Source organism: Betta splendens, chromosome 9, assembly GCF_900634795.4.
Source record: "Betta splendens chromosome 9, fBetSpl5.4, whole genome shotgun sequence".
NCBI classification, from domain to species: domain Eukaryota; kingdom Metazoa; phylum Chordata; class Actinopteri; order Anabantiformes; family Osphronemidae; genus Betta; species Betta splendens.
Genome location: NC_040889.2, coordinates 3802144 through 3815920, shown reverse-complemented (window position 1 = coordinate 3815920; position 13777 = coordinate 3802144). Strand labels below are relative to the sequence as shown.

General features: G+C 41.7%; 1 protein-coding gene across 2 annotated transcripts in view; it reads right to left on the bottom strand.

Moving 5' to 3' along the window:
* Positions 1–1736: 1736 nt before the first annotated feature.
* large1 (LARGE xylosyl- and glucuronyltransferase 1) overlaps positions 1737–13777 on the bottom strand; it is a 28056-nt gene continuing 16015 nt past the window's right edge. For both annotated transcript variants that reach the window (XM_029160396.3, XM_041072130.2), the window contains exons 7-15: positions 13532–13636; positions 12595–12707; positions 11008–11133; positions 9220–9375; positions 6578–6741; positions 5593–5871; positions 5363–5509; positions 4827–5022; positions 1737–4367 (exon numbers count right to left, since the gene is read on the bottom strand). In XM_029160396.3, coding sequence (XP_029016229.1) covers positions 4170–4367; positions 4827–5022; positions 5363–5509; positions 5593–5871; positions 6578–6741; positions 9220–9375; positions 11008–11133; positions 12595–12707; positions 13532–13636 — 1484 coding nt within the window. In that variant the 3' untranslated portion in view covers positions 1737–4169. The remainder of the gene's footprint in view (positions 4368–4826; positions 5023–5362; positions 5510–5592; positions 5872–6577; positions 6742–9219; positions 9376–11007; positions 11134–12594; positions 12708–13531; positions 13637–13777) is intronic.

Below are 13777 nucleotides of genomic sequence, written 5' to 3'. Positions count from 1 at the left end.
CTGAGCGTTTGCTCGGACAAAACACCAAAGGGGACCACGGTACCTTCATTAGTCGGACAAGAATGATCGGAAACATCGGAAGTTACAAAAAGCAACAGGAAGAAAACGAATACATAACACTACTATATTAAATTTGAGGTATTCTAGGTTGAACCTAGAAATAAACCTTACCTGCCCATACCTAGCACAGTTAGTCTGTGCTTTTGGGGTTTAATGTATGTGATAATATTTGATACACTTTGTTCAAATTTACATTCAGTTTTTTTTATGTGTGCGTGCACTCAATCACACATGATTCACAAAGTCAGAAGCAGATGTGGTGAGCAGTGAGGGGAATCGGCAACATCATCCTGGCACCTTGGGTTGTTGATGTACAGGGCCATTCCGCCACCTCTTTGCTTGCCAGCTACCAAAGCTACTCTGTCTGCTCTGTGTTAGTTAGTTAGCCCTTTTAGTCCAATTGCAGCATCCAAGATGGTCCCATTTAACCAGAACTCAGTGAAGACGGAGACCCAGGGTTCCTTGTACTGCGTTGAGAAGCTCTGCACAGTCTCATATGGTCCATCTTGTTGTCAAGGGAGCAGACATTTACCTAAAAGACTGTGGGCAAGCTTTATTACAAGCCTTATTATTTGAAAAGCTCTACACTGAATAACATTTAGATCAATAAAGGCGTCCACATATCCTTAAGTTAATGATAACACCCTGTAACACAGCACAGAATTTTCCAAAATTCGATTATAACTAAATAAAAATCAGAAATTGTTTGTACCTATAACAGCCCTGGTAGCTATTATTTTATATAGAATAGATATAGATGAACTACAATGTCAACGTCAAACTGCTGCACCTCTGCACTAAAACACCATCAGTGCCAACTGTAGCCAATCCCCACCCTCTTCACACATTCCTACATTTTGTGTGAAAGACTCACATTTTCCCGCCAATCTAGCCACAGGGGGTGCAAGCCAATGATTTCTGTGCTGCATACACAGACAGCGTTGGGTCTGGAAAACTTGCCAAAAAACAACCATGAGAATCATCAGAGGAGACAAATGAATGTGCTGACAGGTGGCATGTAGTTGGCTGGTGTCAGAGCAGAAGATGCCCAAGAGAGGCCGGTGGAGGTGGATGATTTGCTGTGGAGACCCCTGATGGGAAAAGCCCAAACATAGAAACAGATCCCAATCACACGCTGTCACTGTCTAAATTGACAGTACAGAGCGATCATGTGATCAGACCCTGATCTCTGCGCTGAGGTTGGGCCTCACCTGGCGCAGCTGATAAGCCAGTTCAAAGTAATCACAGTCTGCAGTGATGAGAGCGGTCATGTCAGGTGGCAGGGTGCTGTTAGGTGGAGTCCAGCCTGATTTGTGGGTGAAAGGGGGCGTCGAGTCAATTTTTTCATGAAGATTCCTCGTTGGCATTTGCTGTACAGGTCGCCTCCTGATGAAAGGGGATGAAAAGGCACAAACACGTATGGTGACGAAATGATGGGCTGGTGTCATGTACTGGGATGTGGGAGACGTGATCTCAAGTCTGATCTGGGTGTACCAGCCCACTAGTGCCCTGGAAGAAGGGTTCAACAGACTCTTTGAACATCACCATTATAAAAGAGGAACCAGAACCCGGAGAACACTGCCCTCCAGCAGACCTGCTTCTACTGAGTGATGTGGCTGCATTTAAGGTCCATAAAGCTCAACTGATACTGCTGAGTAAAGGAAGGATGAAACAAGTGTTTGAATCTGCTTTATTCAGGTAGCAGCATCAGTCAGCATTGTCGTACTTACACACTTCCAGACACATTCACGCCTACGCATGTGCAGTGAACAAAGCCACAGTTTACTCACTTGTACTCACACCAGGCGAGAGTGTAATCATAAAGAGAGAGAGCAAGATGGAGACAGAGACACAGGCCCCAAGTTTCATGAAGTGAGAGAGAGACCAGTGGCAGCAGCATTGAAATATGTTGCGCAAGTTAAAATCCCTTTAAACTCATAACCCTTCTTTACTTTGGTCTTGGCTCAGCAGTAACAGAATGGGCATTAATCAGGATATGAATCAGTCCACAGAGCAACTATTAGTCCACAACCCCAGTGTTTATGGAAGAACCATAAAAAGAACATTTGCTGGTTTGGGAGAAACACTTGGAAGAAGGTGCTTTAGACACACAAGACCTCAATGGAACTTCAGCCTAAACTCTCCATCCCCTCCTTTGAACAATGGGCCACAATGTCCCACTAAATGTGTAAAGAGGGCTTTAAAGGAAGCTGAGTACACAGCACACCTCAAGAAAAAAATGAAAACTATTCTCCAAAAAAATTCCAATGAAATAGTGAAAAAGGGAATTAACACTTCTACAAGGCACTGAGAAGACTTTTAAATGTACATGTTTAAGAAGACTCCTTTGGTTTGTGTCATTTTAAGTTCCTATTATCCCATAACTAGACCTATGTTAATGTCAGCAGGTTTATTTATTTTATATTGCTATATCAGTTATTCTGACCCTCTCTAGTATCTTCTGATTCTTTAGACGTTCCTGTTTGTTAACTATGACGACATATGTCGTTATTCAGCCGCAGAATCAGATACTACCAGATGATGTATAGCACTGCTAACTGGTTATGTCATGGATGGTGGCCAGTGTTGAATGCTAGTTAATACAGCACAACCTCAGCAGCTCAATGCAAATACTCTTAAGCCTCAGTGATGAATCAGAAATCACTGTTTAGAGGAAGCTCAATCGATCAGATAAGCTATAATTTGTGAATCATCGCAGACAGAACATTATGGTTTGAAGTCCGCTGTCCAATGGTCAAACAGCTACAGAGTTTCTTAATGATTTGTCTCTCATCCATCCAGACTTTGTTAAACTGAAGGGTGAAACTTTGTAAAGTGGATTCAAGTGGATTTTAAACAAAGTTCATCCATGAGGTGAACGTTTTAGGGGACACACATGTATAAATACTTAATTAATCTGGAGTGTGTGTAGTGCAGTGGGGAGATGAGGGAGAGTAAAGACCCACCTGTCAAACAAAAACAATCTGGAGGAATTTATGACAGTGTTTTGTCTCCTGCTGCCGCCTACGTTGGTGCAGCTCATCTTGTCAATGAGTCTTTAAGACTAGGGGGAAACTGTGGTTCTTAACTTCAAGCTAAAATAGTGGAAAAACATCAATCCACTGCTGTCAAAATTAAACAGTATGTACATGTGCAAGTGATCACTGATTCTGCAGGCAGGCTTTGAAATGGAACTTAACTACTTTGTAAAGTATTTCTATTTTGAATTTGAAAAACGAAGCGACTGCATCTCGTCATGGTCCTGAGTGTCTGGTGGATATACTCTATAGCAGCTTCAGTTAACGTCCCTGCTCCAGCCAATAGGACATGAAAATCATACTGGTGTTGGAAGATGCCAATGACGAGGCATGTGTTGCTCTGTTCAGGTGGGCAAATAAAAGTGAGCCGATCTGTGGATCAGTGCACTGCTACCTTCATCACACAAGACATTTGCTAGCATCAAGCTCGGGCTCAGATGTTTGACACCCTGAACATCAGCCACATGGACGACCTCCAGCCATCGCTGCATATCTCATCCCTGGTCGTCTGAGCAGCAGATGGTCGGCTGCCTGCTCCCCTCTGTATCTGTGGTGTGCGTGCCACTTGTCACAATGACATTTCAGAATGTGTTTGAACATGTTGGCAGCTGTGTCTAGTGATGATTTGCATTTGATTTGGGGTGTGCTGTCAATCAGACTGCTGCTGTTCTGTCACTTCATGGCAGCTGGAGGCCGTTCCTCTTCGCAGTGCAGTGTAAGCTTCACCTCTGTCCTGGAGCACGCACGCACACTTTGTATCTACTTGCACGTACAAACATTTGCATACATACATAATGTTACACAAGTCCCACTGACCAAATGTCTGCTATCCTTCGCTTACTTCCACTATTCACTTGTGTCACCTTTCACAGGTTTGACATCCTTGCAGAAGTGAACTTCACTTGGATTATCAAAAGGACACAGTCTGATCATAAAGATCTTCCAGTCCCAATGTGCTAATGAAGTTTGAGCAACTCAAGTCTCAAATGATCACCACACGGGTTTCCTGCGCCCTACTCCCCAGCCTCAGAGCGGTCAATAGTTCAGGGGTGTGAGGGTCTGCAGTGGTAGCTAGCTGTTGTTGTCAGCTGTCATGTACTTAAGAGCAGCAAAGCCGTAGCGCCGCGACATGTTCTGCTGGAACTCCTCCTTCAGGGTTTTCAGGCAGACCCGGTACTGCTTATTAGAGCGAAACTTGGTGATGTCAAAGCTGGGAGCATGAGGCATGTGGATCATGTAGGCGTTGGGCAGAACCACAAACTCATATTCCTGAAAAGAAGAAGACAAGCCTTCAGTTTGCAGACACCACACATGTCCTAGGTTCATTCTTTCATTGAGAGAGAAGCTACTGTTACAGTTATTTATTCTACATTGGTTGTTGTATAGTGGCATCCAAGGCTCGGTCTCAACGCAGTTGCTGAACTGTGTGAATGTCATCTACGCAGCGTGTTCGATTTGAGACGAAGAATTCTTAGGGATGAAAGAATTGAAGAGGTTCACAGTGACAATGAGAGCTGACGAGACTACAGAGGGAAAATGGTGATTTGTATGATTCTGTCTCAACAAAGATCAGTGCAGCCATTATCTAGAATACACTGGGATGAACCACAGTGTGACTGTGATGGTCTCTAATGTAATACTGCAACATAAACTATAGAAACATCACCACCAATGGTCCCGGCCAAAATTTACTCTTTACTGTGAATTTCATTACAAGTTTAAATTTACCTGTGCATCCAGCTCCATGATGTGTGCCACCTTGTTCCAACCAAAGCCCACAAAGCGGCGGTCATACTCAGGACAGTCCCTCCTCACCATGACGTAGGGTTCGAAGTCAGCCTCCCACTGCACCCTGTAGGGCGTGGTGGCAGTCCGCCATTTGGCAAAGTTAGTGGGTGCATGGCCTTTAGTCCATACATGATACCTGGCCGCAAAGATAAGAACAGCTTTAGGTCAAACTAGACCAAAGAAGTGAATTCTAAAGAACTCAAACTGTCCAACTGCTGCACTGGAACAACCTTAGTGGTGATGAGTAAAAATCTGAAAGAGAAAGACATTATAACTGATCACGACAAATTCAACAAAGGTGAGAGGGAAGACGAAAAAGCTCCAGGATTCACTGACTCAGCAACTCTTCATGGAAAATGTCACCATCTCTAGCTGGTGTTGCTGTAGCTGGAGTCACCGTGTGTGTGAATAGATCAATGATTCACACAATGTCTGTGTGGGGAGTGAAAAACAATAACGTTCAAAAGGTGCTTCACCTGAAGGTAAAGAGCGTGCCCATGTCCAACTGAGAGAGCAGCTCAGCTTTAGATTTGGGGTAGGACAGGCGATATCGCAGCGTCTCAAATGCTGGAACGACCAGAGCTTTCTTGGTGTTGGCCATGTCAAGCTGCACCACTGATTTCCTGAAGACACACACACACACACAGGTTACTTACTAATAACTATATAATTCCGAGCACACGTCTGCTTCTCTGTGTTCTCTCACCTCAGATACTCATAGAGGCCATACATGGGCAGGAAGTCAATGTCTGACAGGAACATGTAGGGGGTGGTGACCTGTTGCATGGCTACGTTGCGGAGGAGGTTGACCGGGTAGAACTGTCCCTCTTTGTAGACTATGTGATAACCTACGTTCCCACGACTCATCAGCACCTCTGACCCTTGAGCATAACGTAGGAACTGCTGGGCCTCAGCATCAGACAGGTACAGGGCCAGGCTGATGGGGCCTTCCCAGTGTTTACAGATGGCCTCCAACATCTGGAGCCTGCAGAGATCACATCACCAAAAACAATCAGGTAATATACCTGAAAGACTATCTGCTCAATGCACAACCACCTGCAGATAGTTTTTCCAGCTAAGATTTTTCATTTTTTACCTGATATTTTTTTTAACATATTAAGTAACCTTGTGCTTCACATCTACTAACGGTTTGTGTGTATGCTGTATTGTTCTCAGATCAACTCAATTGAAGTGCGACTCGCTTTCATTCTCTTCCTTGTCTCCAAGTTGTCATCTGACATCACACCTATAAACATTATTAAACGTCTCCTAATACATAACAAGATAATATTATGACCTAATAATTAAGTTTGGTTTAAAACTGAAAAATCATCCGGGCTGTGTTGGACATTATTTAGGTATTAAATATATCATATTCAATATCATATTAGGCCACCAGGACATTTTCAATGCTCCATGTTTCCTACCTTGTTAAATAATTGTTGATAATTAGGGACAATATCAACATGATTAGTGTCTTCACATAGATGAATTGAATGAAGAGGATTAATTATTAATGCCATATAATTAAAAAGGCAAATTTGTGTTTCCGGAAGTGCATCAATCTGCCAAAAAAGATATGGTCATTGAATTCAAGAATTTTGAAACAGCGTTTTAGAATAAAATAATAACTTTTAAGCCGTTTACACACAGGCTGAGTGTTATTTGGATCTGTGGGTGTAGATTCTTACCTGTCCATAGAGAGCTGAGCAACTAGAGTAACATCAGTATTGTCAGAGCTGGGTTCATACTCATAATGGAGGAAGTAGAGATGGGTTCGATGAACGGTGAATCGCTCTCGGCGAAACTCATAGCACGGATCATCTTCATCTAGCTCTGACAAAGTCTTCTGGAGCTGCAGACAGAGCACAATGATACAGAATTCAAGGCAGTGCAAAAACTTTCCATTAGTTAAAAGTAACATGAACAAATGGAAATTAGGTGTAAAGCACAAATACCAACTTTCCCGTTCTTCCTAGCTCCATCACAGGGAAATGCTGACAGCATACCATGTGAATTGATGACCAAGTGTTTGATGAATCACATGCAGCTTACAGTAGAGGCTTAATTTTAGCTCCAGACTACTCCAGTGTCACACAAATAGAATTCGTTCTCAGTCTGATGAAATGTCACAAAACACTGGTACTGGGCGTTTGGGACTACAGAAAAAAATGTTCAAAAGGTTTTCTGCTAATACTGCTTGACTTGACATTAAGTGCAGAACACTGATTCTCCCACCCATGCCTAAGCTGTCGTGTCCAAGGTCACTGGAATACATGAAGAGGGGAGACTGGAGTTGATGCTCAGCTTCTTGAGCTACTGACGCCCCAAGACAATAAAGACAAGAGTCCAAGGAGGCGACAGCTCAGGAGAGTGGCCTCCTCAGCCCAGAGTCATGAAGCTGTAGTCACTGACTGGGTTTAATCAGCATCATGACACTAAAACAGCCTAGTCTGCAATATGTGCTGGAGCCAAGACCTCAGTGACTTCATCAGCCAGTCTTACTGTAATGGCATTTAAATCACTGTTCCAGGTAAAGCAATGAGTGAGGGAATTACACATTTAAGCACACATTAGAAGTGACTTGACCTTGCAAAATATAGTGTCCCTCTGCAAATATCACTGATTCTTTATCCGCCATTTAGCAACAATTTTTTGTAGACCCTATACAGTAAACTTTACACTACAAATCCACATTATGCACAGAGAAGACTAGCAATGCTGCCTCCATCAATGAGGTCACCTTATCATGAATTTACCTGCATAGAGTAGAAGTCCCCCCAAAGTCCCAATGAGCTTACAGAGACCTGCAGCAGAGCGACTAACAGCAATGTCTACATTCATGGAACCAACAAGTGTGAAGTACGCCACAAACACCTAAACAAAACACTGGTGGCACGGCATGGCCACAGTATAAGCAACAGAGTTTGACCCTTGAACTGAGATTTGGAAAAAGCTCTGTTAGTGTAATTTACAGCAGTGGTCCCAAGCCCTCTGGCCGCATCAATGTGTCAATTGGTACCAGAAAAACATTACACTACAAGTGAGGAGACAGAAGAACCTACAACTACAAAGAAAAAGAAAGCTGCATTCTGTATGTTACATGATGTTATGAGGACGCTGCTAATAAAACAGTTTTTAAGTCGATTGTATCATTTTATTTTGTTGTATATTTCCACCACACCTTAATGACTGGTGAAAATATTGTGTGACATTGAACCAGTCTGTCCTCAAAAAGGTTACGGACCGCCGAGTTACAGGATCTACTGCTAAACACACCATTGCCCCAGCACGAAACCTTACAAGTAATCGTCATGTCCATTTGTGATTGGAGTTAGTATCTCTCTCTTCAAGTCAATATGCCGAAGGAGCTTCTTCATCCATCCTTTTTCCTTCACAGCTGGTTAAAGCCAGATAAACTGCTCATACTGGGACTTTTACAATGAAACAACTAATCCCCAACATAACAATGGCCCACTGATGTGTTTTTAATGGTTTTCAGAAATTAATGAAGGTAGTGGAGACAATTAAGCTTAATCAGGTTATGAGTTGACAGACCCAGCAGTTTGTAGAAACACCTCATTGTAGGTTTGATGTCCAACATACAGAAAATCCACAGCTTTATCGCTTAATGGGCTTGTTTTCTTTCTCACGAAAGGAAAAGATAGATATGTTTGTGTCAGCGTGTGCATTTTAGAGTGATGCTGAAAACCCAAAGCAATAATCACAATTAATTGTGTCCTTTGCTGAGCTGATAGACAGTTGCCCAGAAGCAGAGGTACATATGAAACCAAACTGTTTGTGGTCTTCTGCTGTGACTTTAACTTTTTTTTACCAATTGAAGTCTGACAAAAAGGTCAGTGATTATTAATATTTAGTAGCAAGTTTGATGTGGGCAGAAATATTTTGAATCAATGTTAAACCTGTGGTGGCCAGACACAGGCTATGTACAGATGGATTGTCATGGTCCACTGCTCACCCCATTACCTTCATCAGCCCCTCACACAAATGCTGCACAGGAGCCGCAATCACCACAGCACCCACTGCTAATTATTCATAATTTCATACTGGCTTGAAACTACTGACACTCTCCTTCTAAACACAGATGCCTTCTAAAGATGAAACATTAGATTTTAGATCAGACTAATGTTCAACTGCTGTGTCCTTGTCTCTGTCATACAAAAAAGGGACATATGCAATGTCCTTCACAAGGAACTTCTAAGGATACTACTTTATTCTATGAATGAAAATATCCAAGCAGAAATAACCAGCGCACAGAAGCGTGTTTGGTTTCACATCTTCAGGGAATATTGACCACGGACAGTTCACCTACGTTCTCACTGTTGTGGTCCACCTCACTGGGGCAGCCGAACAGCTCTCGCCTCAGCAGGTTGCCGTCATACTCCAGAAAAGTGAGATAGAGATTCCGGAAAAACTCCACATGCTTGTTCTTCACACGCAGCTTTTTGGGAGAATTCCAGTGGATCACCTGCGAAGAAACACCTACTCAGTGGGAATTCTAAGTTTCACCATGTAAAAGCACCAACAGTCCAGTGTGTGAGATTTGTTAGAAGAAAACATGTACAGTATAATTTATAAAGATGTCTTCATTGGTTTAATCAGCTGTTACCATAGACAACAGCAGGCCGGCTTATGTTGGGAGAGGGATGAGTCAACCCACCACCCATAGAAAAGGTTAGAAATAATGATTTGTATTAGAGTGTTTAAAGGATAAAATTATTATTTCAAAAAACCCTCTATTTGCAGCAATTACGGCATTGCAGACCTTTGGCATTCTAGATGTTCATTTGTTGAGGTAATCTGGTAATGTCCATTGGCCTTCTGACTGAATGAGCACACACATTGTACCATTACAACACTTAAAGTGATAGTTGCTGGAAATGGGCCTCTATAAACCAAAAAACATTTTGCAGGTGCAATGTGCAGCTAGAATAGTCATTTACCAAATTGGCACTGTATACAGTGTATTTGTGAATAGTTTAAAGTGCTTTTCTGTCAAAAATAAGGACATTTCTAAGTGACTAAGTGTATATTTCTACGCCTGAATTCCGCTCAGTCCAATTAGACAACAGAAAAGAACGGTTTCTATATAGAGTGACTGCGACCCACAAGCTACCATGTTTTAATATTTGTTGTTAAGTGGTGCATCTGTGTGGCAGAACTGTGTCTTTCACAAATTGTAAATATAAAAATTGTTGCTTCTGTCCAGAAGCTTAAATTGTTAAGCTTAAAAGACATTACTGAATGCTAATCTGCTCAGATGCTTGTCAGTGCAGAGGCTTCACAGTGAGACGAAAAGGTCAATGAACACCCTGTCTCAGGATTTAGACTAAACTGTGATTATTACTGTGCATTTCTGATGTAGTGTATTAGAAAGTCAACCTATTGAAAGACAATAAATCAAAATATAAGTAAATAGTGGCTCAGTGTTTGGTAGCTTTTCATTTAAGTTATATAAATTACATCTTCTGAACACATACACTTATGATCACATATTTTATTATGTAACTTAGTTATAATTCTCAAATTTAAATCTATTTCTACAGAAAACAAATCACACAAATGCTTTAGAGGAACATTCAGGACTCTGTCTGAATCTAGGCTCAGCCCAAACCCTGTTTTCAAACTTATTAATAAATAACAAATGACAAATCACTGGTCAGATACAGCGTGTGAAAGCTGGAAACATCCATACGATGTGTGGATTAAGGGACGAATTAAGGTTTTGCTGCTTTTTTTTTATTTTCATAATCTCTGCAAGCAAGTGAACGTATCTGCCAAAAATCAGCTTTGTACCCATTTGGTTATTACTGTATAGGCGATAACGATATAGCCAATAGAACGATTCTTTTTCAGGCTGTTCTAAGACTGTGACCCATATTAACAAGCTTTTATTCTAACTTTAAAGGTCTAACGTTTGTACCTTCTTTCTACAGTAGTTTTCTGGATCTCTGCCATGAAACCTCATCCCCCGTTCACAAAAAGTAGATCTCTTCCCTGTCAGTTAGGCCCTGACCTACAGTATATGCATCAGTTTGTATAGTAGGTAGTAAGTACAGTACACTGATTATTCACAGTGGAGTGAAAAGTGAGACCTTACCTTGAGGTCTGAAACGTCCTTGTAACACTTCTCAGAGCGGGTGTGGTCAGACAACTGGACATTCCAAAAGCAGGGCAGCTGATGCACCAGGAAGGGGTTCTGTTTGATCACAGCGTTGAAGATGTCCTACACACGAACACACACACTCTGAGCTCATTCATTTATGTATGCAGGTCAGCACCACACATACACATCTGCTTCTTTACCAAACAATAATGCCACCCTAATTTTTTGTCCCCTTTGAAGAATCAGAATCAACTTGATGGATGCTTTGAATGAGACACAGTTTAAATTACAGTAGGCTTAACTCAGCGATGCATATTACTAGAAAAAGTATTTACCTCAACCTGATCAAGGTGCGGCTGAGATCACATGCACAGAAGTTTACAGTATGAGTAGCTACTGTATACTCCAGTGCAGTTATTGTCAGATCAGCATTGATTTGCTTTGCTAGTGAGCTTTTACGCCATAGGTTTACTGAGAATTTAATGTTGGCATACAGATCAAGCAGATCCTGGTTTTGTACAGTAGATGGCATCAAATAGCCTCGACATACAACAGGAGCGTTCTGTTTGATAGCTGAAGCAGCCACAGCTTTCCAGGTATTTCCATTCCTTCAGACCTACGCCAATCTGCTGTTTACAAACTTCCTCCGTCAGCAAAGTGATCTAACTGTCTCTTATTCTCAGTGGACTTGGTGACAAACTAAAAAAAAGTATGTAAATGTAATATTAGGTTCATATGAAAAACACATCAAATGAATCTAGGTCTGTGGTATATAGTATAGTAGACTAACCTAGAAAACATTTTGAATAATCTTCCTGCACTGCTTTTGGTGGATAATTATGAATCTGAAAACTCAGCTTGTCCTTGATGACGCATCTCAGCTTCCTAATAGGAGACATAAAACCTCCACAGTCACATCATGCTGCTGTAATGAAAAGTCCATTGGAGGAGCTCATGTGGCAGAGGGGAGATGGCATATTAAAGTGGTCCTGACATCTCACAGGACTTTCCTTTAATTTAAATCTCATCTCTGTAAACCAAAGAATGTATTTGGGAAAGATCCCAGTGGATGCATTTATGATGCATAATGAGGAACACGGCTCAGGGAAAGATAACACAGGTGCCTGTCAGGATGGTAGTTCAAATTCCTTCTTCCACCCAGATTGATTGACCAACCTGAAAGGTTTTAGTTGTGTCCTTTGGCATAACGGCAAAGGAGCTTTAACTGGTATCACACTACCTGTACTGTAGCAGGCAGCTTTCATGTTTCCACACAGTGGAAGATTCTTTAAACTATTTTAATGAGAAAAACATATTTTAAAACATTTCCTTAAACATAAGAATCTTCTTGAACAACACTTAAAGATAAATACATCTTTTAGAGCAAAAGATTGGTACCAAGACGTCATGGCTAAGAAACTGTCTGTATTGGGATTTCATTTGGTTTCACTGGATGCTCTGTGGGGGTTTTGGACATACTGTCTCAGAAATATACACCATGTTTATACGTGGATTTAGCAGACAGCCCAGACACGTGACTGTTTACAGCACCGGGTCCAGCACAGTGAAAGTGTGTACTACCTGGTCTGCCAGCGAGGTGGACAGCATGCTCATTAGTTCTCTCTCTGCAGTCAGCCTCCACATCTGTTCCCATCTGAGCTTACGCAGCCGATCCAGGAGAAGCAAAATCACCCCTAGAAAGGTCACAGCAGAAAAGCAAGATTAGAATCGCGCTGATGAAGTTTGACTCAGTCTTCTGTTATCTGAGATAAAGGTGTCGACTTGAAGCTCAAAGCCAGAAGGACACCTAGAAGCATTAACGCATTAACATGAGTAATTGTACTCTTCTCACTGTCCTCCAACAAAAAGGGGAAGCCACAAATTCTCAACAGCTCCCTGGCCGGTAGAATAAATCTTCCTGGCCGTCACAAATACATCCAAGCAGCCATTTTCCAGGGGAGCGGTGGTGAGTAATTCCTCAGATCTTCGACACCCTGCTGTTGTCCATCTGCTGCCACGATCAGACCACAGCTGAACTGGAGGCGTCAACCCAGGCTTTGGTGTTGTCATTGTCATGGTGTGTTATACTGTAGCTGCTTTACTATGCAGTAAAGCTGCTTTACGACTTCCTGATTCACTGGACGCTGAATCTCTACAACACAGTTTTACTTTGCTCCTAAATATGACAGATGATGTTCTGGGGTTATAATAGCTTTCTTCTCCAAACAGCACAGACAGAGCATGTGTATCCAGAAGAGACAAAAATTAAAGGTCCCTTTAATTACACTATCAACTCGTGAGGTTCTGAATGAATGAATCAAACTGATTCTAAAAAAACTTTCATCAACGACTGTAAACATGCACATCGGAGAAACAGCCTTGCTTAGCGTTACTTTACCTTTACTGTTTGAGAATATAGGAAAAAAACGAAATATTCCTAATTAATAATGCAAATATTAAAATGTTTGCTTAATAAACAAACCGTTAACATCTTAAGTTCAGACATCATCACACGTACCAGTGTTAAAGCCTCTTCCCAGAGCAGGCCAGGGTCGGTGGTTCTTCCATAGGTTCCCCAGGTACCAGTCACTCTGGTTCTCCACTAGACCTAGTACCTGCTGACCTGAACAAAGAAAATAACATCTTTCTAGCAACTCATACTTTTACTTTTGTAGGTAAACAATGCACGATATTTAATGTATGATCTGGGAACCTACATTACGAATAATGCAATTTTTTTATTGAATTTTTTTTGCAATCGTTT